The 27457-nt window shown below is 40.2% G+C and overlaps 1 protein-coding gene across 3 annotated transcripts in view; it reads left to right on the top strand.

The window, feature by feature from the left end:
* LOC128706319 (uncharacterized) overlaps nt 1-27457 on the top strand; it is a 213413-nt gene that overhangs the window by 11966 nt on the left and 173990 nt on the right. For all 3 annotated transcript variants that reach the window (XR_011392725.1, XR_011392724.1, XM_070090929.1), the window contains exon 5: nt 8005-8111. Coding sequence is in view for 1 of the 3 variants with exons in the window: in XM_070090929.1 (XP_069947030.1) it covers nt 8005-8111 (107 nt within the window). In the remaining 2 variants the exon portion in view is untranslated. The remainder of the gene's footprint in view (nt 1-8004; nt 8112-27457) is intronic.

Here is a 27457-nt window from a genome sequence, read left to right as displayed (position 1 = left end):
ATATCAGTAATTTAACCAGTTTTATACAAAATTAAAAAAAATTAATTTAAAAAGAGAATCCAAATCAAATACTGTAGGCATTCCAGGCACTAAGGCTACATTTCCTCTGTTTATTAACCCCTTGAGGGTCTGTGCCATAGATCTACGGCTTTACGTTGAGGGTCCAAACCGTAGATCTACGTCATGAGCTCAGCTCACTCTGATAAGCTGTGAGCGGTAAATTTTGGCCTTGATATGAGAGAATACATCTATGTGGTATGTGTGCACCACATAAAACAAATCCTGCAGCACATAGTGCATAATGAGAGAAAAAAAACTGAGAATGTAATTTTCAATTACAACAGCAACTTTGCAGTGTTTTTCGTATGTTTTTTATAGTTGTATTTGCGATTTCTTGGTCTCATTTGATAGAATGGAAGATATATTACAGAAATAGAAATTATTTTGATTGGTTTTAGTAGTGGAAATGGCTTGAAACTGAGCTCAAAGTAGCGGAAATGTTAAATTTTTGCCAATGTTCAAGAGTAAACAAATGACCTCACACGTCTAATACATGCCTTCTGAGGAGGTTAGGAAGTCCTTACCTATCTGCAGGAAAATTGTCAAAAATCGAATATTTCCCCTACTTTGAACCAGATTTCAAGCTATTTCCAGTAATACGTCTTCCACTCTGTAAAATGAAAGCAAGAAACAGTCAATAAAACTATGAAACCCATCCTAGAAAACACCTAATGAGCTATTTTAAATCAAACACAAGGTCAGTAGTTTGCTTTTCCCATCATATACTCAGTAGGGCAGGATTTTTTTTGTATACTGTACACACCACACACTCATTTTGTCATGTCTAGGCCAAAATTTACTACTCACAGCTTATCTGAGAGATGAGCTCAGAATGTAGATCAACATGAGGGACCCTGACATCATAACATAGATCTATGTGATGGCCACTGAAGGAGTTAAAAATGCTGACATTGTCATAATTTAAAAAAAAAAAAAATCATCTGAAATGGTAGAGAATCTTTCTGAAGGTAATGACACCAAAAATACAAAATTTGATCTTAAACTTGTAGAATTGTGCAGGCACAGAGTTGGTGGACTGGGTGAAATTTATACATTGTCAATTTCACCCACTTTGAATCCTGTTTTAAACCAATTCTATTGATCAGTTTGACCAGATTCTTAGCTATTTTGCTAGTATGCCTTGTGTTCTGTTATTATATGCAAGAAACTGCTCATTTAAGTAATGGAACCATCCTGTTAAATGCACAGAAATTTGAAATTTGGCCAGTTTTACAATGATTTGACAAATTCCAGTTTAGAAACAGAATCCAAAATAAACACTATGTGCATTCCAACAACTAAAGAACTTGTCCTCTGTTCATTAACCATGTACTTGGACCTCTCCTATATTGCACTTGCCCCTTAATAATATAATGTAACCATGAATGATTGGTCATAGTTTAGGGCATCTCCAGTAATTGAAGCAGACCTAGCAAAATCCATAAAATAGACTAGAGGTGGGGGTAGAGGTAGGGGGCCTTTTCCTTCCTGAGTAAAACTGTAAAAAATTGAATATTTCTGCTACTTTTAGCCCCCTTTCATGCTACTTCCAGTCCTGAAACTGACAAAAATCATCTCTGTTTCAGTAGTATGTCTTCCATTTTTACCATTTAATACCAAGAAGCAGCCTCCGACCTTATGTTTTAACCCTTTGACTGTTTACGCCTTATAAATACGTCTTACGAGCCAATGTTTCTGATGTATTTATACGCACAAATTCTAGCGGCTTCAAATCAAGCGGGAAAGGCCTGGTAGGCCTACATGAGAGAGAATGGGTCTCAGTGGTCGGTGTGCACCCTGTGAAAAAAATCTGGGACCCAGCGGTGCATTGTGGGAATGCCATCTTGTTAGTCCATTTTCACCATGCCTCTCGGTAAGAAATTCCTCACTCCTTGGCGGATTGGAGGTCTTTTGTTCCCAAGTGATAGCTCTAACAGCGATGAAAATGTCAGTGACAGTGAATTCCAGGGTTTTGAAGTGAGTGTTACCGGAAAAAGTGCCCAGGATAACGTAATTAGTGATGAAAACCCAGATGACCCACAACCTTCCACCTCTGGTGCTGGGCCTGCTTGTTCACGTTCATGTTTGCCTGTACCAGGACGAAAGAGGAAACTATTTGGTTGTGTACAACACCCAGATGTTAGCAGTGAATGTGATAGTGATAGTGATAGTGATTTCAAGGTCATTGAAAGCAGTTCTAGTGACAGTGAGGGTGAATATTCCCCAGTGAAGCGGCAGTATGTACGACGTAGCATGCGGTCTGGTAGTGTTTCATATGTTGTTTCAAGGGGAAGGAGAAACTCTGGGAGCACATCCCGTGGCCCTACACCACGACCTGATAGTGAAGATGACGATATTGTTACGATGGGTATGAATGATGTGAGTGAGGGAGCAGGCAGTGGTGGTGATAGTGAGGGTGGCACGGCCCATGTGGCACCATCAGCGGGCCACGCTACTACCCACGCTGCTGACTCTGCACAACAACCAGCCTCACCCGACCCCACACTCCCACAACCTGCACAACCACAACCACGGTACAATATCCAGAACCCACCAGCAGACCGCATCTGGGATTGGCAGGACGGTGATGAGTTTGTTCCCAGTCCCCATGACTTTGATGAAACACAGTGGAATAAAGTCATCATGTCCACTTGGGAATAATGCTAGTGAACTGGAATGCTTTGAGTTATTCTTCGAAGAACCCCTGATGGACATCATTGTCAGGGAAACAAACACATACTATGATTACACCATGGCAAATACAATTCTCTCACCAAAATCACGGCTACACAAGTGGAAGGAGACAACTGTGGCAGAGATGTACCTGTTTTTTGCCACAATAATGCTTATGCCACATATGTATAAGCACACTGTCACCACATACTGGGCAACAGAACGCCTGATTTCAACTCCAGGTTTTAGTGACATTATAGGTGTCAGTCGTTTCCTGATACTGTTACGTATGTTTCACTTTTCAGACAAAACCAGGCCTGACAGAAGCGACAGGTTATATAAGATCAGAAATGTGTTTATGTACCTGAAACAAAAGTGCTGCATGTATTTTTATCCCTTCAGGAAGCTTGTTATTGATGAGTCCTTGATTTTATTCAAAGGAAGACTCTCATTCAAGCAACATATACCAAGCAAGAGGAAACGCTTTGGTATAAAGCTATTTGTACTGTGTGATTGCAGAAGTGGTCTAGTTTTGGATATCATTGTGTACATTGGCAGTAATACTTTGAGAGATACCGTGAAGTTATTGGGTATCTCTGGTGATGTGGTTCGAACAATGATGGAACCATATCTTGGTAAGGGGCATATGTTATTTACTGATAACTGGTACACAAGCCCCTTACTCAGTGATTTCTTGCGAGTGAACTTGACAGACGTGTGTGGCACAGTGCGTGATAATTGTAAACATATGCCAAGGTTCGACGCTGACACTCGCAGAGGTGAAGTGCAAGCCTTTGCTGCCAATGACATCATGGCATTTCGGTGGCATGACAAACGTGATGTCACATTGTTGACATTAGTTCACCGAAACGAAATGGCACACAGTGGCAGGCACAACAGAGACACCAATGAACCCATTCTAAAGCCTGCAGCTGTCATGGACTACAACCTCAATATGCGCTTAGTGGACAAATGTGACATGCAGATTGGGTTTGCAGACTGTGTACGCAAGAATTATAAATGGTATATAAAACAGACACTCGTTTTATGTGTGAGGAGTGTCAAGTGCCCCTCTGCATATACCCATGTTTCAAAGAGTTCCACAAGCTGCAGCAGTTCTAGGAACGTGTTCTGTGACTGTACATATGTATATATACATGTATTATGGAACAATAGTAATAAACATTGTTTTGTATTGTTTGTTTGTGTAAACAAAGTGTATACACAAACTAATAGTGATAAAGTTTGTTCAGTTATTGTGTTGTAAACAATGAGTGTATATTTGAACAATGCACCTTACATTGGTCTCACAGGCCACATAAGTTACTTGGAAAAGAAAAATATTGAAAAATGCAAGAAACCTTTGAATTAGAGTAAATAAAAGAATACCGGGTGAGCGGCAGTCGCCGCTGTTGCCGTACGCACGTCACTTTATGCAAATTTTGCGGCTCTATATCTCAGTAAGTACTGATGGCAAAATTTTTTTTTAGGCTTAAAACACTCAGAAAAATATTCCTAACATTTTCATAAGAAAAAATAATTTTTTTTTTTTAATATTTAGCGACATAGAATGACAGTTTCAGAAAGGGGCCTGCGACAGTCAAAGGGTTAAACTAAGCACAAGGTCAGAGATTTGTTTTCCCATCAAGCACGGCGGGAAGGGGGAGGGCAGGATTTTTTTATGCTGTCCATGCTTGCCACACACACCCATTCTTTCATGTCTAGGCCAAAATTTACCACCCACAGAATATTTGAGGGCACTGTATTTAAACTGTAGATCTATGAGAGTGAAATTGGTGTCAGTAACGTTCTACGTAAGAGGCAGTAAAATTAAATTAAGGTTTGTTGTAATTAGGAGACATTATGGCTGTTGCTTTTTTAATAAATTTTATGTAAAATTCTGTTTTTTAGGAAAAGATGTAGAATATTTTAGAGAATTTTAGTGCTCAGACATGAGCACCCTAAATCCTCACCAGTGCCTAGAGAAGCTGAATACAGAAGCATACAAAGTATGTATGAAATATGTACCATTGAGGAAACCCAGAGGAAGATCAGATATAGAGAGAGAGCGTAGGAGATGGTACAGAAGAAGAAAATGGGTTACTGAACTGCTTAAAATCACAAATATGCTACAACAGAGGAAAGAGACTTAGCAGAGAGATCACTGAATTAGAGCAAAAACTTAGGATGTCATACCTCACAGAAGAAGTACAAAGGGAACAAAAGGCCATACAGGATATTGCAAGAAACCCAAAATATTTCTATTCCTACGCAAAATCCAAGCTAAGAACTACCTGTAGAATTGGACCACTACTGAGAGGAGACTCGTATACTGATGATGAACAGGAAATGAGTGAAACCCTAAAAGAACAGTATGAGTCGGTGTTCAGCAACCCACTAAATGACAGCAAGGTAGAAAATGCAGAAATATTTTTCACTCCAGAAGAAGGCCGCACAGACCAACTAACTGACATTAGTACAAATCCCATAGATTTCGAGAAAGAAATGGAAAACATGCCCACTCACTCAGCACCTGGACCAGATTCATGGAATGCTTTATTTATAAAGAAGTGCAAAGTAACACTAGCACGAGCCCTCAGTATTCTTTGGAGAAAGAGCTTAGATCTAGGTGAAATACTGAAGGCCTTAAAGAGTGCAGACATAGCTCCTTTGCACAAGGGAGGTAGTAGAGCACTAGCTAAAAATTACAGACCAGTAGCCCTAACCTCTCGCATCATAAAAATCTTCGAAAGAGTGATGAGACGGCAGGTTACAAATTTCATGGACCAGCACAACCAACATAACCTGAACCAGCATGGTTTTAGAGCAGGATGATCATGTCTGTCACAGCTGCTGAACCATTATGACAGAATTACTGAGGCACTGGAAGACGACCAAAACTCAGATGTGATTTACACAGATTTTGCAAAGGCGTTTGGCAAATGCGATCATGGAGTGATAGCGCACAAAATGAAGGCCATGGGCATTACGGGGAAGGTAGGCAGATGGATTTTTGGTTTCCTAACACACAGAACACAAAAAGTAGTAGTGAACAGGGCAAGATCCAGCATCAGCGAGGTCAAAAGCTCAGTGCCCCAAGGCACTGTCCTGGCACCTCTGCTGTTCCTCATCCTCATAGCAGACATAGACAAAAACACCCGGCACACTTTTGTATCATCATTTGCAGATGACACTAAAATAAGCATGAAAGTCAGTACGGTAGAAGACTCTGAAAAAGTACAGCAAGACATAAACCTGGTTTTCCAGTGGGCAGTGGAAAAGAACATGACGTTCATTGGTGATAAGTTCCAGCTGCTTAGGTATGGAAAGAATGAAGAACTCAAAAGGAGCACTATATACAAAACTCAAGAGGGTCGCCAAATAGAGCGTAAGGAACACACAAAAGACCTAGGAATAATTGTGTCAGCGGACCTTTCTTTTAAAGACCATAACAAGACAAAGATCACGACAGCCAGGAAGATGACTGGGTGGGTATTGAGAACTTTCAGAACAAGGGAAACAATGCCGATGGTGACACTCTTCAAATCGCTAGTGCTCCCTCACTTAGAATATTGCTCAGTAGTGATGGCCCCGTTCAGGGCAGAAGAAATGTTGGAGCTGGAACAAATACAGAGATAGTTTATGGCACACATTGAGCCAGTAAAGCACCTAAACTACTGGGAACGCCTGCAAGTCTCGAACATGTACTCATTGGAGCGGAGGAGAGAGAGGTACATGATAATATATACCTGGAAGGTACTCGAGGGCTTGGTCCCAAATCTGCACACTGCCATAACAACATACTGGAGTGAGAGATATGGGAGGAAGTGTAAAATAAACCCAGTGAGGAGCAGGGGTGCGGTAGGGACAATAAGGGAACACTGTATCAACATCTGAGGTCCCAGACTTTTCAACATCTTACCAGAAGATATCAGAAACACTTCTGGAACAAGTGTTGAAGCCTTCAAGAGGAAACTAGACAAGTATCTTCACCAGGTGCCAGATCAACCAGGCTGTGATGGATATATGGGGCAGTGGGCCTCCAGCAGCAACAGCCTGGTTGACCAGGCGAGCACTAGACGAGCCTGGCCCATGGCCGGGCTCAGAGAGTCGATATACTCTCAAAATTCTTCAAAGGTATATCAATGGTAAGTAGCTTCAGTTTTAATGAACTTGTTAAAATATTAGTCTCACTGTAAAGGTAATATTATAGATGTAAAGTGGAGAAAGAAATGCTAAATTCCATGTTTCAGATGTGCTAACATTTGTTATGGTTCTTGGTGATATGAGTTTAGTGCTTTTGTTTACTGTGTGGTGATAATTTAGTCTTGCTGTAGTAGTATGGTGATATATAGTGGTGAAATGAGTTTGGTGTTGCTGAAATCGTGTGGCAATATGTGAGGGTGATATAAGTTTGGTGTTGCTGTAGTAGTGTAGTGATATATGATGATCAGATGAGTTTCTTTTGTTTTTTTTTGTTTTACAGCCTCTCCTCGCTTAGCGACGTACTCGTTTACCGACGACTCATACTTACAACAGGCTCTCTGACCAGTATGCATACCTATGTAATGTATATTAGAGCTGATTTCCTCAATTCTTTGTATTACAATATACAGTATACTGCTGTATAAACATCTAAAAATACACCAGAAATGTTATAAATGGTGCAAAGGTGACATTAAAACAATGTCAAAGATGGTTGACACAAACTCACTGCCATTATTGTATGCTCCTCACTTAGCGATGAATTCGTTTACTGACGTGGTCTTGGGAACAGAATTCCGGTGTTAAATGAGGAGAGGCTGTATTACATCTCTCAGTGTGTGGTACATGAGTCATCCCGTTGTTGCTGGTGCTCGATGCCTGCTTGATTTAGGGTGAAAGTTAAGTGGGAAGACAATTATCATAAATGAAGAAACATTTTGCTTGAGAAACAAGTGTAACTCATTTGCTAAGTAAATCTAAATCACTGATATTTTTTGTTGACCTTATTGGGATATACGTATATAAGGATGGTGATATGTAAAATAGCTGTCATTAAGTGTTGCTGCTTAGGTACAGCACGTTAAATGTGCTTAATGTCTTGAGCTATGCAGAGATGTACATGCTGGAAGCTTTAGAGAATTACAGTAGGCTAAATACTGAAGAAAGAACAGACACCATGAAATAGGCTGCTTGGTATTAAGATGATCCATAGATCTTTGAATCTGATTCTAAATAAAATTTGGATCTGACTTCATTGAATGACGTAAAATATTGTAACAATTTTAGGTACGCTTGGCAGCATTAGTAGCAACTCGTAAGTTCCTGATGTCCCTTCCACCTGCAGCTCGAGAACGCTTCTTCCCAGTGCTTCTACCAAGGCTCTGTCTTAATAGGTAGGTGGAACAATTCTGTAGAAGAGAACTAGAATGATGCGTAAGTACAGTAGGGCCCCACTTATATAGTAGGTTAGGTTCCAGGCTACCACCATAAAGTGGAATGCCCTTTTTTCCACTTATAAATGCATATAAATACTAGATAACAAGTTTACACTAATGTATATTAAGTTACCAATAAAACTAGGCATTAACCCTTTCAGGGTCCAAGGCCCAAATCTGGAGTCACGCACCAGTGTCCAAGATATTTCAAAAAAAAAAATTTGTTATTTTTTCTTATGAAATCGTAGAGAATCTTTTTGTGAAGGTAATAAAACAAAAAGTACGAAAATTGGTGGAAAATTGACGAAATTATGCTCTCGCGAATTTTGATGTGTCAGCGATATTTACGAATCGGCGATTTTGCCGACTTTGACTCCCATTTTAGGCCAATTACATTATTCCAATCAACCAAATTCTTAGCTATTTCACTAGTATTACTTCTATTCTATCGATTGAGCACAAGAAATCGCCAAGTCAACTGTTTCAACTACAAAATAAAGTGATCGGAAATTGTTAATTTGGCCAATTTAACACAAAGTTCAAAATATTCCAATTTCAAAATAGGGTCCAGAATAAACAATGTAGGCATTCCTGGCACTAAACTAACATTTCCTCTGTTCATTAGTTATGTTTTGAGGCTTTACAAATAAATTCCATTTTGATTTTTTATTCACATAATGAATTTTTATTCACACCAAAAAATAGAAGATTTACTGTTATGCAATACTGTAATAATTGTATAAATATCATCACCATATTTGTGAATGTATATTAGACCCACCAGCTGATGTGTATTAGACGTGTGAGGTCGTTTGTTTACTCTTGAATATCGGCAAAAATTTAACATTTCCGCTACTTTGAGCTCAGTTTTAAGCCATTTCCAATGCTAAAACCAATCAAAATCATCTCTATTTCTGTAATATGTCTTCCAATCTATCAAATGAGACCAAGAAATCGCAAATACAACTATAAAAAACATACGAAAAAACACTGCAAAGTTGCTGTTTTAATCGAAAAATCATGATTTCATTTTTTTTCTCTCATTATGCACAGTGTGCTGCAGGATCTGTTTTATGTGGTGCACACATACCACATAGATGTATTCTCTCATATCTAGGCCCAAATGTACCACTCACAGTTTATCAGAGTGAGCTGAGCTCATGGCGTAGATCTACGGTTTGGACCCTGAACGTAAAGCCGTAGATCTATGGGACGGACCCTGAAAGGGTTAAAAGCAATAAAAAAGTAAAATACACACAGAGTACACTCATTACTTATAATATTCATCTTAATGTAGGGTGAGATGAGTAGTATTTATTGTAAGAAATCAGAGAAGAGAGGGAGATTGCTTCCTGGTAAAAGTAGGTCTTAGACAGGGATGTGTAATGTCACCATGGTTGTTTAATATATTTATAGATGTGGTTGTAAAAGAAGTAAATGCTAGGGTGTTCGGGAGAGGGGTGGGATTAAATTATGGGGAATCAAATATAAAATGGGAATTGACACAGTTGCTTTTTGCTGATGATACTGTGCTTATGGGAGATTCTAAAGAAAAATTGCAAAGGTTAGTGGATGAGTGTGGGAGTGTGTGTAAAGGTAGAAAGTTGAAAGTGAACATAGAAAAGAGTAAGGTGATGAGGGTATCAAATGATTTAGATAAAGAAAAATTGGATATCAAAGTAGGGAGGAGGAGTATGGAAGAAGTGAATGTTTTCGGATACTTGGGAGTTGACGTGTCGGCGGATGGATTTATGAAGGATGAGGTTAATCATAGAATTGATGAGGTAAAAAAGGTGAGTGGTGCGTTGAGGTATATGTGGAGACAAAAATTGTTATCTATGGAGGTAAAGAAGGGAATGTATGAAAGTATAGTAGTACCAACACTCTTATATGGGTGTGAAGCTTGGGTTGTGAATGCAGCAGTGAGGAGGCAGTTGGAGGCAGTGGAGATGTCCTTTCTAAGGGCAATGTGTGGTGTAAATATTATGCAGAAAGTTCGGTGTGTGGAAATTAGGAGAAGGTGTGGAGTTAATAAAAGTATTAGAGGGCTGAAGAGAGGTTGTTGAGGTGGTTTGGCCGTTTAGAGAGAATGGATCAAAGTAGAATGCAAAGGAGTGTGTGTAAATCTACAGGGGAAGGAAGGCGGGGTAGGGGTCGTCCCGGAAAAGGTTGGAAGGGGTAAGGGAGGTTTTGTGGGTGAGGGGCTTGGACTTCCAGCAGGCGTGCATGAACGTATTCGATAGGAGTGAATGGAAATGAATGGTATTTGGGACCTGACGATCTGTTGGAGTGTGAGCAGGGTAATATTTATTGAAGGGATTCAGGGAAACTGGTTATTTTTATATAGCTGGACTTGAGTCCTGGAAATGGGAAGTACAATGCCTGCACTCTAAAGGAGGGGTTCGGGATATTAGCAGTTTGGAGGGATATATTGTGTATCTTTACACTTACATATATGCTTCTAAACTGTTGTGTTCTGAGCACCTCTGCAAAAACAGTGATTATGTGTGAGTAAGGTGAAAGTGTTGAATGATGATGAAAGTATTTTCTTTTTGGGGATTTTCTTTCTTTTTGGGTAACCCTGCCTCGGTGGGAGACGGCCGACTTGTTAAAAAAAAAAAAATCAGGTGTGGGAGGTATGGTAGCCAGCCAGGCCAGGCCACCTCACCCTACCCACACATAATATACTACATTTAAAGTGTCCTGGAGCGATATAATACATATGCAGTTTACTCGTTACTTACCTTAAAATATTTGTAGCTTTAACCCCTTCAGGGTCCAAGGCCAAAATCTGAAGTGGTGCTCCAGTGTCCAAGAAATTTTGAAAAAAAAAAAAAAATTATTTTTTCTTACAGAATTAAAGAGCATATTTTTGTGAAGGTAATAAGACAAAAAAAAAAATTCTGATCAGTACTTACCGAGATACAGTGCCAAGAAGTTTGTCCAAAATGATGTGGTGGCGGCAACATCGATGAATTCCACATACGCGCATTACTTTATTTAGCGGTTTTTGTAGTTTTTTCTTTTCTTTTCCAATTTTTTTCTTTTCCTACTAACATTTGGGGCCTGAGAGATCAATACTGTATATAATGTGTATATATAAACTCACTGTATTGAACACAATAACTGCACTAAAGTTATCATATTATTGTTTACCACTGTTGTTTATTACAATAAACATGCACAAATCTTGTATAATACTAATGTTCTATCATATATTTACATATTTACAATCACTGGACATGGTTTTAGAACTGCTGGAGCTTGTAGAACTCCTTGAAACAAGGCACCATACACAGAGGCACCTTACATTCCTCACACATAAACCGAGTGTCTTTGCATCTTTGTTGCCGTCGTTTTGTTTGTGCACAGACAATGCATCTCTTCTGAGCAAATTTCTTCTGAGTTGAAGGAAGCTGTATTATGAAATGATCACCTTCCCTCCTCAAACGCTTGGGTATATCCTGAGGAATTCAAGGACCTTGTTGTATAGCAGGTGTTCTTACCTGGTACTTCATTATGAGTTGTCTGACAACAGACAAACAAAATTCACCATACGGTGGTCTGTTGCCAGTCTTTATTTGGCACATATTATATGCATTGAGCATTGAAATGTCCATGAGATGGAAGAAAAGTTTCATGTACCAATTGTAACTCTTACGAACACAATCAACAAAACCAATCTGCATGTCGCATTTGTCAACCAAGCGCATGTTTTGTGTATAATCAATCACTGTCACTGATTTTCGAATACGTTCATTAGTCACTCGATCAACTTTGCCACTGTCTTGCATTTCATTATGGTGAATGGTTGTCAACAATGTGACATCTCGTTTGTCATGCCACCGTAATGCCATGATGTCATTGGCAGTAAACACCTGCACGTCATCACCACGAGCACCTGGGTTGAGCCTGGGCATATGTTTACGATTAGAACGCACTGTGCCACACACATCTGTCTTGTTCACTCACATGAAATCACTGAGTAATGGGCTTGTGTACCAGTTATCGGTATATAATGTATGCCCCTTACCAAGATAGGGTGCCATCATGTTTCTCACTACGTCACCTGAGATACCCAATAACATCTTGGTATCTTTCAATGTTTTACTTCCTGTGTATACAACAATATCCAACACCAGGCCACTGTCACAGTCACAGAGTACAAACAGCTTTATACCAAAGCGTTTCCTCTTGCTTGGTATATACTGCTTGAATGACAGTCTACCTTTGAACAAAATCAAAGACTCGTCAATTACAAGATTCTTGAATGGATAAAAGTATATGCTGAACTTTTGTTTGAGATACATGAAAACATTTCTAATCTTGTATAACCTGTCACTTCTGTCAGGCCTGGTTTTGTCAGAGAAGTGCAACATACGTAACAGTAAGATAAACCTGTTCACTGGGATGATTTCACTGAAGACCGGGGTAAAAATTAGCCGATCTGTGGACCAGTATGCTTTTATATTATGCTTATAGCCATGAGGCATAAGCATTATTGTTACAGAAAGCAAATACATTTCTGCAACAGTCGTCTCTTTCCACCTGTGTAGTCTTGACTGTGGTGATATGATCGTATTTGCCATGGTTTACTCAAAATACTTATTACTTTCCCTGACAATAGTTTCCATCAATGGCTGGTCAAAGAATAATTCAAAGAATTCCAGTTCATTGGCCATGGTTCCAAGGGGACAAGTAGGTAGAATTCCACTTTGAGAGTCATCAAAGTGGTGGGGCTTGAGAACAAAATTGAGATTTTGCTGCCAATCCCAGATACGGTTTGCTGGTGGATACTGGACATCATAGGCTGGTTGTGCGGGTGATTGTGGTTGTGGTGGTGGCTGACGCTCCGCTTTGTCCTTGAACTGAGTCAGCAGCGTGGGTCCCAGCCTGGGCTGGTGAGTCATGCATGGAGGTGCCACTACCATCACCACTACCACCATCTACTGATGCCTGTCGTCTATCCATGCCAAGTGTAGCCACATCATCCTCACTATCACTATCTAAACCTGGTGTAGGGCCACGGGATGTACTCCGTCCCCTGGGCACAGCATAGGGTACACTACCCGAGCGCATGTGGCGGCGCACATACCGACGCTTCACTGGTGAATATGATTCCTCACTATCACTACTCGAATGATCGTCAAGCGCAATAAAATCACAATCCATGTCACTATCATCATCATTACTGAAGTCAGAGGCCTGGCCACGCGAAAATATTAGTTTTCTCTTGCGTTGATGTACAACCGACCGTGAGTCACGAGTGCCCACACCAGAGGTAGAAGGTTGAGGATTGTCAGGGTTTTCTGCACTATTATCGATATCCTGGTCATTCCTTTCGGTCACTAACTGATCAAAGCCATAGAATTCATCTTCATTTCCACTTCCATCAGTGTCAGAACTATCAGATTGGAAGAGGAGAGTCCCAATTTTCCGGGGAGTGAGAGCTGACTTGCGACGAGGCATGGTGAACAAGGGTAACTGAGCTGGCGTTCCCACAATGCTATGCGGGCGCCTAGATTTTTTGTTTATGGCGCACACCCACCACGCAGACCCGTTCTCTCACATGTAGGCCTATGAGTGCTTTCACGCTAAATTTGACGGCGCTAGAATTTTGGCATAGATCTACGGTTTGGACACTCAACGTGAAGCCGTAGATCAATGGGACGGACCCTGAAAGAGTTAATGTAGGGTGAGAGATGAGTAAACAAGATAAAATGAATAAACGAGAGAATGAGTAAATGAGAGAGGACAGAGATACGTAGTATATAGTGTAAACAAACAGACGAACGCGTCTGGTTTTGGTTCAAGTACATTTGTATTATACCATCATACAAACACTTTACATTGTGTACAAGTTGTTTCCATGTTGGTACAGTAGAATAAATAAAGAAGAACACTCCCATTCTCATGTAACACCATTTTTAGAAGAAATGACGCTCTGAGTGAAGGCATACGAAAGGAATAATTTTCTACAGTTACCCCCAGTAATATTATAGTACAGTAGGGCCCCACTTATACGGCGGGTTAGGTTCCAGGCTGTCGCCGGAAAGCAGACATCGCCGGAAGGCAGAAAGCCATTTTTTTCCATTTATAAATGCATATAAATGCCAGACAACAAGTATACACTAAATTATATTAAGTTAGTAATAGAACCAGGCATTAAAAACATGCAAAGTAAAATACATTCGCTGTAAATTCATTATTTATCTTAAAGTATTTGTAATCTTAATGTAGGGAAAGAGGTGAGTAGTACTTGTAGGAAGTCAGGTGCAGGTAGCCCAGGTGTAGGTAGCCCTGGCTCCCCGTCTCATACTTAATATACGATATTTAAAACATCCCAGAGAGGTAAAATACACATACAGTACACTCATTATTTACCTTAAAATATGTGTAGTCTTAATATAGGAAGAGAGGTGAGTAGTATTTATTTGTAGGAAGTCAGTGTAGGTAGCCAGTAGGTGTAGCCCGCCTGGGCTACACCTACCGGCTACCTACACTGTTGCCCAGAGCCATATTATTAACATCGACATGCCTTGTTCACTGAATTTAATAATTTCTAACAACTACCTTTAGATGCCAACATAAACGAAGGTAGAAGTAATGAATAATTCATACCGAAAATTGTAAACAAAAGCGGAGTGGGGGAGTGGCTGGGCCAAACGCCGATTCATACACGTTTTCTCTGATGGCTGAGCAGAGAAAACGTAATGTTGTCCCTCCACCCAGCTACCACACAGCTCCACAAGTATTATTATCAGAGCATATAAAATGTGCAATAAATGCCAGACAACAAGTTTACACTAACTTATATTAAGTTAGCAATAGAAATAGGCATTAAAAACACAACAAAAGGTGAGATATACACAGAGTACACTTATTACTTACCTTAAAATATTAATATTAATGTGTGAGAGGTGAGTGGCAGGGTGTTTATTGAATAAAATCAGAATGGCACACCATCATCCTCTAACTTGGCACTTAAAGCAAGAGGCTTACGACTTCTCTTTTTATTACAGCTAACCTTAGACGCCATCTTCAATTCAAAGTTTATTCTCTATAAGGATTACAATGCTGAGTTTACAGAATTTGGTTATTGCGTGGTTTACATGTGGTAAAATAATAATTACAGAGTGTACCACTAGAACACCTAGCATGGCTAGGCATTTCGGGCAGACTTAAATTAAATCTTAAGTTTAAAATATTACAAAATTATGAGGTAAGTTGGTATTATGGCTAAGTGACTAAATACTAGTTTGTGAGTTTAGCAATGTGAATGCTTTTGTTTTGGCACTATATATAGTTTCAGTATTGGAGTATCACAGGCCAACTTATGACTAGTTAAGATTCATTATTTTGAGATTGATATTTCTGTTTATGGTCAAATGGGTGAGTGAGTGTAAGTGTTAACCACCAGGTGGTATTCGTGTAATTAGTTGACAGGGTGTATCAGGGAGATAAGATGTTTTCTGATGGTAGTTTTGAAGGTGATGAATGTGTCTGCAGTTTTAGAATTTTCAGGTAGTGTGTTCCAGATTTTAGGGCCTTTGACATACATTGAATTTTTGTAAAGGTTTAGTCGGACACAGGGAATGTCATAGAGATGTTTGTGTCTGGTGTTGTGCCTGTGGGTTCTGTCATAACTATCAAGAAAGCATTTTAGGTCAAGGTTAATACTGGAATTTAAGGTCCTGTAGATGTAGATTGCACAGTAGTAAGTGTGGATGTACTGAACAGGGAGTAAGTTTAGATCTATGAAGAGTGGGGGGATGTGTTGCCAGGGATGGGATTTAGTGATTATTCTTACTGCGGCTTTTTGTTGGGTTATTATTGGCTTTAGGTGTGTTGCTGCAGTTGAACCCCAAGCACAGATAGCATAGGTGAGGTATGGATATATAAGTGAATGGTATAGTGTGAGAAGGGCAGTTTGCGGCACGTAGTATCGTATCTTGGAGAGGATCCCAACCATTTTGGATACTTTTTTGGTTATGTGTTGGATATGGGTGCTGAAGTTCAGGTTGTTGTCGAGATATAGGCCTAGGAATTTGCCCTCATTATGCCTGGCAATTAGAGTGTTGTCGATCTTAATGTTAATTTGCACATCTCCTGCTCTGCTACCAAACATAATGTAGTAGGTTTTGTCAGTGTTAAGCGTAAGTTTATTGGCTGTCATCCAAGTCGATATTTTGATCAGCTCCTCATTAACAGTGGTGTTGAGGGTGGCAAGATTAGGGTGAGAGATGACATAAGTCGTGTCGTCAGCAAAGAGAATGGGGTTCAGGTGTTGAGATACGTTTGGGAGATCATTGATGTATTTGAGGAAGAGCAGGGGACCAAGGACACTTCCCTGCGGAACTCCAGTATCAAGTGGCTGTGTTGTTGAGCTGTGTCTTTAATGGTGACATACTGATACCTATTAGTAAGGTAAGATTTGAAATATGCAAGCGCATGGCCTCTTATACATAGGATGCCGTGGTCTACTGTGTCAAAAGCTTTTCTTAGGTCAATAAAAATTCCTAGTGGATATTCCTTATTTTCCAATGCTGTGTAAAGCAGATCTAGCATTTTTATGATTGCATCGTTAGTGCTTTTATTTTTCCTGAATCCAAATTGGCAGGGGTTGAGTATGTTTTGTGACGTTATAAATGAATATAGTCTCCTGTGCACGAGTTTCTCAAAGATTTTGGATAGCAATGGTAAGTTTGATATTGGCCTATAGTTGTTTAAATCTGTAGGGTCACCACCTTTATGTATTGGTGTAACTCTTGCCGTGTTGAGTAGTTTCGGGAAGGTGCTAGTTTCTAGTGACTTGTTAAAAAGTAATGAGATAGCATGCGAGAGGACATGGGCCGCTCTCTTGTACAATAATGGTGGGACTTGAGACAGATTCCCTGAGTTATTTTTAAGTGACTATAATTTCGGTGACTTCCGTGGGCTCAGTTGGAGCAAGATAGAAGGAATTTGGGAAATTCCCATCTAGGTAGTCCCCGGCATGGGCATTGGTTTGCGGGATTTTATTGGTGAGATTAGAACCTATGGTTGAGAAGAAGTCGTTTATCTTGTTAGCTGTGTCATTGGGATGCAGTGGTGTTTCATTAGGTTTAGTTAGGACAATATTCTTGTTTTTTTTCAGTTTGTGGGTCCCTAGAATCTGAGAGAGTGTTTTCCAGGTCTTTTTTATATCTCCTCTAGTGTCAGTGAATCTACTGGAGTAGTATAGTTGTTTGGCTTTCTTTATTACTTTGGTGAGGACTGATGAATAGTGTTTAAGAATTATTTTTTTTTATTTTTTGTTATCACACTGGCCGATTCCCACCATGGCAGGGTGGCCCGAAAAAGAAAAACTTTCACCATCATTCACTCCATCACTGTCTTGCCAGAAGGGTTCTTTACACTACAGTTTTTAAACTGCAACATTAACACCCCTCCTTCAGAGTGCAGGCACTGTACTTCCCATCTCCAGGACTCAAGTCCGGCCTGCCGGTTTCCCTGAACCCCTTCATAAATGTTACTTTGCTCACACTCTAACAGCACGTCAAGTATTAAAAACCATTCGTCTCCATTCACTCCTATCAAACACGCTCATGCACGCCTGCTGGAAGTCCAAGCCCCTCGCACACAAAACCTCCTTTACCCCCTCCCTCCAACCTTTCCTAGGCCGACCCCTACCCCGCCTTCCTTCCACTACAGACTGATACACTCTTGAAGTCATTCTGTTTCGCTCCATTCTCTCTACATGTCCGAACCACCTTAACAACCCTTCCTCAGCCCACTGGACAACAGTTTTGGTGATCCCGCACCTCCTCCTAACTTCCAAACTACTAATTCTCTGCATTACATTCACACCACACATTTCCCTCATACATGACATCTCCACTGCCTCCAGCCTTCTCCTCGCTGCAACATTCATCACCCATGCTTCACACCCATATAAGAGTGTTGGTAAAACTATACTCTCATACATTCCCCTCTTTGCCTCCAAGGACAAAGTTCTTTGTCTCCACAGACTCCTAAGTGCACCACTCACCCTTTTCCCCTCATCAATTCTATGATTCACCTCATCCTTCATAGACCCATCCGCTGACACGTCCACTCCCAAATATCTGAATACATTCACCTCCTCCATACTCTCTCCCTCCAATCTGATATCCAATCTTTCATCACCTAATATTTTTGTTATCCTCATAACCTTACTCTTTCCTGTATTCACTTTCAATTTTCTTCTTTTGCACACCCTACCAAATTCATCCACCAATCTCTGCAACTTCTCTTCAGAATCTCCCAAGAGCACAGTGTCATCAGCAAAGAGCAACTGTGACAACTCCCACTTTATGTGTGATTCTTTATCTTTTAACTCCACGCCTCTTGTCAAGACCCTCGCATTTACTTCTCTTACAACCCCATCTATAAATATATTAAACAACCACGGTGACATCACACATCCTTGTCTAAGGCCTACTTTTACTGGGAAATAATTTCCCTCTTTCCTACATACTCTAACTTGATCCTCACTATCCTCGTAAAAACTCTTCACTGCTTTCAGTAACCTACCTCCTACACCATACACCTGCAACATCTGCCACATTGCCCCCCTATCCACCCTGTCATACGCCTTTTCCAAATCCATAAATGGCACAAAGACCTCTTTAGCCTTATCTAAATACTGTTCACTTATATGTTTCACTGTAAACACCTGGTCCACACACCCCCTACCTTTCCTAAAGCCTCCTTGTTCATCTGCTATCCTATTCTCAGTCTTACTTTTAATTCTTTCAATAATAACTCTACCATACACTTTACCAGGTATACTCAACAGACTTATCCCCCTATAATTTTTGCACTCTCTTTTGTCCCCTTTGCCTTTATACAAAGGAACTATGCATGCTCTCTGCCAATCCCTAGGTACCTTACCCTCTTCCATACATTTATTAAATAATTGCACCAACCACTCCAAAACTATATCCCCACCTGCTTTTAACATTTCTATCTTTATCCCCCTTTCATTTTACCTATTGCCTCACGAACTTCCCCCACACTCACAACTGGCTCTTCCTCACTCCTACAAGATGTTATTCATCCTTGCCCTATACACGAAATCACAGCTTCCCTATCTTCAACATTTAACAATTCCTCAAAATATTCCCTCCATCTTCCCAATACCTCTAACTCTCCATTTAATAACTCTCCTCTCCTATTTTTAACTGACAAATCCATTTGTTCTCTAGGCTTCCTTAACTTGTTAATCTCACTCCAAAACTTTTTCTAATTTTCAACAAAATTTGTTGATAACATCTCACCCACTCTCTCATTTGCTCTCTTTTTATATTGCTTCACCACTCTCTTAACCTCTCTTTTTCTCCATATACTCTTCCCTCCTTGCATCACTTATACTTTGTAAAAACTTCTCATATGCTAACTTTTTCTCCCTTACTACTCTCTTTACATCATTATTCCACCAATCGCTCCTCTTCCCTCCCGCACCCACTTTCCTGTAACCACAAACTTCTGCTGAACACTCTAACACTACATTTTTAAACCTACCCCATACCTCTTCGACCCCATTGCCTATGCTCTCATTAGCCCATCTATCCTCCAATAGCTGTTTATATCTTTCCCTAACTGCCTCCTCTTTTAGTTTATAAACCTTCACCTCTCTCTTCCCTGATGCTTCTATTCTCCTTGTATCCCATCTACCTTTTACTCTCTGTGTAGCTACAACTAGAAAGTGATCTGATATATCTGTGGCCCCTCTATAAACATGTACATCCTGAAGTCTACTCAACAGTCTTTTATCTACCAATACATAATCCAACAAACTACTGTCATTTCGCCCTACATCATATCTTGTATACTTATTTATCCTCTTTTTCTTAAAATATGTATTACCTATAACTAAACCCCTTTCTATACAAAGTTCAATCAAAGGGCTCCCATTATCATTTACACCTGGCACCCCAAACTTACCTACCACACCCTCTCTAAAAGTTTCTCCTACTTTAGCATTCAGGTCCCCTACCACAATTACTCTCTCACTTGGTTCAAAGGCTCCTATACATTCACTTAACATCTCCCAAAATCTCTCTCTCTTCTCTGCATTCCTCTCTTCTCCAGGTGCATACACGCTTATTATGACCCACTTCTCGCATCCAACCTTTACTTTAATCCACATAATTCTTGCATTTACACATTCATATTCTCTTTTCTCCTTCCATAACTGATCATTCAACATTACTGCTACCCCTTCCTTTGCTCTAACTCTCTCAGATACTCCAGATTTAATCCCATTTATTTCCCCCCACCGAAACTCCCCTACCCCCTTCAGCTTTGTTTCGCTTAGGGCCAGGACATCCAACTTCTTTTCATTCATAACATCAGCAATCATCTGTTTCTTGTCATCTGCACTACATCCACGCACATTTAAGCATCCCAGTTTTATAAAGTTTTTCTTCTTCTCTTTTTTAGTAAATGTCTAGAGGAGAAGGGGTTACTAGCCCATTGCTCGCGGCATTTTAGTCGCCTCATACGACATGCATGGCTTACGGAGGAAAGATTCTTTTCCACTTCCCCATGGACAATAGAAGAAATAAAGAAGAACAAGAGCTATGTAGAAAAAGGAGAAAAACCTAGATGTATGTATATATATATGCATGTGCATGTCTGTGAAGTGTGACCAAAGTGTAAGTTGGAGTAGCAAGATATCCCTGTTATCTAGCGTGTTTATGAGACAGAAAAAGACACCAGCAATCCTACCATCATGCAAAACAGTTACAGGTTTCTGTTTCACAGTCATCTGGCAGGACGGTAGTACTTCCCTGGGTGGTTGCTGTCTACCAACCTACTACCTATGCTTTAAGAATATCTTTGTGTATTAGGCCCTGTCTATATTGCTCTTTATATTGGTGTTTCTTATCAATGGATTTCAGAATGGTGCTGGTTAGCCATGGGCAACCAAGCCATTTGTTTGTGATCTGTTTCGTTTTTATAGGACAATGTTTGTTGTATAGTCTAAGTAATTTGTTAAGAAAAATGTCTGTCCAGTCATCAATACCGTTGGCCTTGGAGAATTCTGTAGGCCAGTCAACAGTCTCTAGGTCAGCTGTGAAGTTCCTTATTGAGGCCTCATCATGGAGTCTAAATGAAACTTTGTTGTATTCAAGTGGTGGTTTACTAATGTTTGTCAAGAGGAAGGTAGGGTAGTGGTCTGTTGTGCTATCTGTGATTATCCCTGATTTTAGGGGGGCTAGTATATTGGTCCATATGTGGTCTATTATGGTTGCACTTGTTTCAGTGAGCCTGGTTCGTTTAGTTATTGTTGGTATAAGAAGTGTGTTGTTCATATTGTTGATGAAATCAGTTACAGGCTGATCATCTAGTAGGCCAAGGTTGATGTTGAAGTCTCCAGCTAAGAGAAGGTGGTGCTTATTCATTTGTCTGTTTGTTATTAGTTCCTTTAATGAGAGCTAACTAGTTAACAAGAGAGTAAATGAGAGAGAGAACGAGATACAGAATTGAGACAATGTAAGAACACAAACTGAACAGGTAGTGGACGATCACTTGGTCAGGCGAAATAAATGCGTATTAATATGTGTCTACTTTTAGTTCATTCACGTCCATTTGTAAGAGTTTGTAAAACATTTACCTCAGTATTTTTTTATTTTAATAATAATTACCTCACAATACAAATACTCTTACATTGTGTACAAGTTGTACAAGTTAGTTCAGAATAAACAAACAGCAACACACCATTTTTAGAGTGAATGAAGATAATAATAATAATAATAATAATAATAATAATAATAATAATAATATTATTATTATTATTTTTATTATTATTATTATTATTATTATTATTATTATTATTATTATTATTAATAATAATAAAAAGCACTAAACCCACAAGGGTCATGAATTGCTATATATAGAGTAAAGGCATACAAAAAGAATGTTTTTCTACAGTTATCCCCCAGTGTTTGACTAGAGAAAACATAATTCTTCCGACACTACCTACACAGCTGCTGTGTAAACAAATCTCATGTTTACATCAATTTTTATTCTGAGTGTATGTATGATGTTTATATGCTATGTAATGGGTTTCATATATAATTTTGAGGAAAATATCATAGATGGATTAATGAAAATGCCTATATTGATGTAGAATAAGACATTTAGTGTGTCCAAGAGTGATTATTATTAAGTAGTATTGGCGTCATGAATAGAGAAAGACTTAGCGATTTTAATGTGTACCTGCACACCAGCATAGTGTGTAAGTATATTTAGGTGCAGGTACACTTAAGTATAATTATCAGAGTACATATAAAATTTGCAGTAACTTTAAAACACTTGAAATTTTGGAAAGTTTCCTGACATAATAGATGTGGTCACGGAAAATGTAAACAAACCGGGTGTGGGGGCGCCGTATTTGAAAGACCGCTTGCCGTATAGCAAATTTTGGTCATAATTTGACATCGCCGTATTAGCAGAACGCCGTAAGGCAAAACGCCGTAAAGCGGGGCCTTTCTGTATACACATTTCCTCTGATGTTGGGTTAGAGAAAAATAATTCTTGCCGTCACTCCTACAAGTTGCCTGGCTACCACATCTCATATTTATGTTAATTTATTCTACTGTGGGGTGTATTTATCACGTTTATATGTAGCATGTTTATTATATAATTTTGTAAAAAATATCATAAATGGATTAATGAATATGTGTGTATTAACGTAACATATGACATTTAATTTCGTAAACATAAATAGTGGAAGTGTTGCGCAGTTTGTGGTGGTTGTGGGAAGATGGTCACGGACCCACCGTGTGTAGGTGCTTGCCACGTATATACAAACCTAAAAGGCTTCCATAAACACATCTGCCTCCAGCACAGGTGCCATGCTTCCAGTTGACTTAAAAATGAATTAGAGGTATTTGGTGTGGGAAGCATGTGGTGTTGAAAGTAACGATTTCAGGACCAGTCAGTGCCTCCTCCCCCACTCCATGGGGGAGGGGGAAGATGTAGGTGAAGATGAGGGAACACACTGGTTTTAAGCAGTCACATACCCACATCTTTCATGATGTGCATGGGAAACAAATAAATGTGTTTATTATAAGCAAGACAGTGTGAGCAACAGTGTGCAATCCCTGTGTAGTATACAGTGACTGCCCATCACCTTTCTCCCCGGGCATGCCCCATGTGTAGTGTACAGTGACCCTCCCATGCCTCCCATAACCCCTCACCCCAGGCTTCCTCCACCAAACTACCTTCACCTCCACCATTCAACTCCCCTGCCTAACCCACCCAATTCCCAGTGACACCCCAACTGTAGAGGGTACTTTTTTCCTCCCAGCCCCTCAAGCCCCACCACGCTGGTGCCCTCCCATGCCCATGATGTTAGCAATGTCACAAGATATCCCGGGTTCCCAGGAACTTCCACAACAGAGCCAACACCGTGGAATTCAACCGTGAATCAACTGTCAGGTGTGCCGCTGGGGGTCTGCACTTAATCCCTCAAATCTCATCATCCGTGCATACAGTGGATGTCTAACCTCCCAGGGAGCTCCAAGTGGGAACAATTAACAGCCCCTCCCAGCAGACAGAGCTGATAGCTATCGCGACTTCACCTCTACAGAAGACCAACAATCTGCACTCAAATTAATGTCCACCAGGATGCTGACACACATCCCCAAAGCAGCTCTCCCTCAAGCTGCTAGCAAATTCGCTGACCTTTTGAAAAAAGTCAATGATGCTGCCGCAAAATGATGGCCCTGCAAACAGCAAATCCTGGCACAATGTACTGCTATTTGCAGTGGCTGTCTGTAAAGTAAAAGGACACAAGTGCAACTAATGTGACATTTTATTGTGGCAACGTTTTGCTCTCCAGGAGCTTTGTCAAGCCGTTATGGCTTGACAAAGCTCCTGGAGAGCGAAACGTTGCCACAATAAAATGTCACATTAGTTGCACTTGTGTCCTTTTACTTTACATATTGTCGGTAATTCTACCAACTTTATTACAATGGCTGTCCCACCAAGGAGGGACCAGTCCCTAGCAACATCTGTTATTAGGGCATTAAATGCATTCCCTGGAGATGTTTATTTTTTCTAATATGTACTCAGAAATACGTACTGTAAACAACAAGCTGCTAAAAATATATACTTGGATGATGGCCAACAGACTCACTCTCAACACAGACAAAACATACTTCATGCTGTTTGGCAACAGAGCCTTAAATATCCAACTTAATACAGTGGACCCCCGGTTAACGATATTTTTTCATTCCAGAAGTATGTTCAGGTGCCAGTACTGACCGAATTTGTTCCCATAAGAAATATTGTGAAGTAGATTAGTCCATTTCAGACCCCCAAACATACACGTACAAACGCACTTACATAAATACACTTACATAATTGGTCGCATTGGGAGGTGATCGTTAAGCGGGGTCCACTGTATATTGATAAATGGTTCCCCCATATCAAGATACACAGAGGGTAAATTTCCAGGTCTTCTCCTTGACTATAATCTTAAATTTCATTCCCACATTCAACACATATCCAAGAAAATTTCCAAATCAGTAGGCATCCTTTCCAAGATATGATACTATGTACCACCGATGACACTCCTTACCCTATACCACTCTTTAATATATCCTTACCTCACCTATGGTATTTGTGTCTGGGGATCAACCACAGGCAACCACCCTAAACCTTTAATAACCCAACAAAAAGCTGCTGTGCAGATGATTACCAGCTCCTGTGCTAGACAGCACACCCCACCCCTTTTCAAAAGCCTGAACTTGCTAAATATATGAGACATACACTCATATTATTGTGCCTAATACATACAGTGGACCCCCGCATACCGTACGCATCACATAATGTTCAATCCGCATACCGCTCGCTTTTATCGCAAAAATTTTGCCTCGCATACTGCTCAAAAACCCGCTCACCGCTCTTCGTCCGAGACGCGTCCAATGTGTGCCCTTAGTCAGCCTCACATGTGCCGCCGGTGGCATTGTTTACCAGCCAGCCTTTGCGGTAACATCCAAGCATACAATCGGAACATTTCGTATTATTACAGTGTTTTTGGTGATTTTTATCTGCAAAATAAGTGACCATGGGCCCCAAGAAAGCTTCTAGTGCCAACCCTACAGCAATAAGGGTGAGAATTACTATAGAGATGAAGAAAAAGATCATTGATAAGTATGAAAGTGGAGTGCGTGTCTCCGAGCTGGCCAGGTTGTATAATAAACCCCATTCAACCATCGCTACTGTTGGTGGTACAGCTGCTGCTGCTGCTGTAGCATCGTCTGCTGCTGCTGTAGCATCGTCTGCTGCTGCTGTAGCACTGTCAGCTGCTGCTGCTGCTGCTGCTGCTGTAGCACCGTTGTTGGTGTGGCTTATTGAGAATACCAAGAAACAATTAACCCCAGAGGATTTGCCACCCAGGATAACCCAAAAAAGTCAGTGTCATCGAAGACTGTCTAACTTATTTCCATTGGGGTCCTTAATCTTGTCTCCCAGGATGCAACCCACACCAGTCGACTAACACCCAGGTGAACAGGGAAAAATGCCTGGAACTAGTGCTCATATTGGTGAATTTAAAGCCAGCAAAGGTTGGTTTGAGAGATTTAAGAATCGTAGTGGCATACACAGTGTGATAAGACCTGTTCTGGAAGAAAATGCCAAACAGGACCTACAGTACTCAGGAGGAAAAGGCACTCCCAGGACACAGTGTCTCATCAGTCATTGCTGCATCTTCAATAAAGGTAAGTGTCATTTATTCTTCATTTAGTAGAGTAGTACATGCACAATATATATTGTGCATGTACTACTCTACTATTGTGCATGTATCCTTCTCTTTGTGTGTAGGAAAATGTATATTTCATGTGGTAAAATTTTTTTTTTCATACTTTTGGGTGTCTTGCACGGATTAATTTGATTTCCATTATTTCTTATGGGGAAAATTCATTCGCATACCGATCATTTCGCATAACAATGAGCCCTCTTGCACGGATTAAAGTCTCTATGCGGGGGTCCACTGTATACAGAACATTAAATTTCACCATAAACCCTCCACTTAAATTACTGCTTGACAGTTACAACAGAATGCACAGTCAGAATACAAGGCATAAGGCACTCTTCAACATCCCTCGTGTCACTCTCGCACTATGCAAAAATGCTATGCACATAAAGGCCCCGAAGATCCGGAACTTGCTACCGGAACCAGTAGAGGATCCCCTGACTACTTGTAAATTTAGGACTTTGCTAAAAAGTCATCTTAATCTCTCAATAGTAACCAATTCAATCAAAGAAAAAAGAAAAAAGAAGTCCCACTGGGGATCTTCATTGACTTACGTAAAGCTTTCCATATAGTTGACCACGACTTGCTCCACATAAAATTGTCACACTATGGTATAAGAGGGCACTCCCTCAACTACCTAAAGTCATACCTCCGCAACAGAAGCCAATATGTGTACACAAATGGGGCAAACTCTTCCGCACAGCCAGTTACAGTTGGTGTCCCACAGGGAAGTGTCTTAGGCCCTCTTCTCTTTCTCCTATACATAAATGACCTACCAAATGCATCGCAACTACTCAAACCCACACAATTTGCAGATGACACTACATACGTCTACTCTCACCCGAGCCTAGTCATGCTAGCCAATACTGTAAATACTGAATTACAGAAAATATCAACCTGGATGAGGACCTATAAACTTACTCTAAACATTGACAAAACCTACTACATTCAATTTGGTAACAGAGCTACAGATGTCTCTCTAAACATAATGATAAATGGATCACCTATCACAAAACTCACAGAGGGGAAAATTCTTAGGAATCCACCTTGATAATAGACTTGAATTTCAAACACATATACAACAAATTTCCAAGAAAATTTCCAAGACTGTAGGCATACTATCGAAGATACGGTTCTATGTTTCACAGTCAGCCCTTCTGGCCCTATATCACTCACTTATTTACCCCTATCTCACCTATGGAATTTGTGCATGGGGCTCAACAACGACAAACCATCTCAGACCACTAATCACCCAACAAAAGGCTGCAGTCAGAATGATAACAAATTCCCTCTATAGACAACACACTCCACCAATATTCAAAACTCTAAACCTACTCACAATACAAAACATCCGTACTTATTACTGCACCTACTACATACATAGAACACTTAACTCTGGCATATACCCTCCCCTCAAACATCTCCTTACCAACCTTAACAGAGCACATGACCATAACACAAGGCACAGATCACTCTTTGATGTTCCTCGTGTCCATCTCACATTATGCAAAAA

Source organism: Cherax quadricarinatus, chromosome 3 (genome assembly GCF_038502225.1).
Source record: "Cherax quadricarinatus isolate ZL_2023a chromosome 3, ASM3850222v1, whole genome shotgun sequence".
Lineage (NCBI taxonomy): Eukaryota > Metazoa > Arthropoda > Malacostraca > Decapoda > Parastacidae > Cherax > Cherax quadricarinatus.
This window is presented reverse-complemented; position numbering and strand designations above follow the sequence as displayed.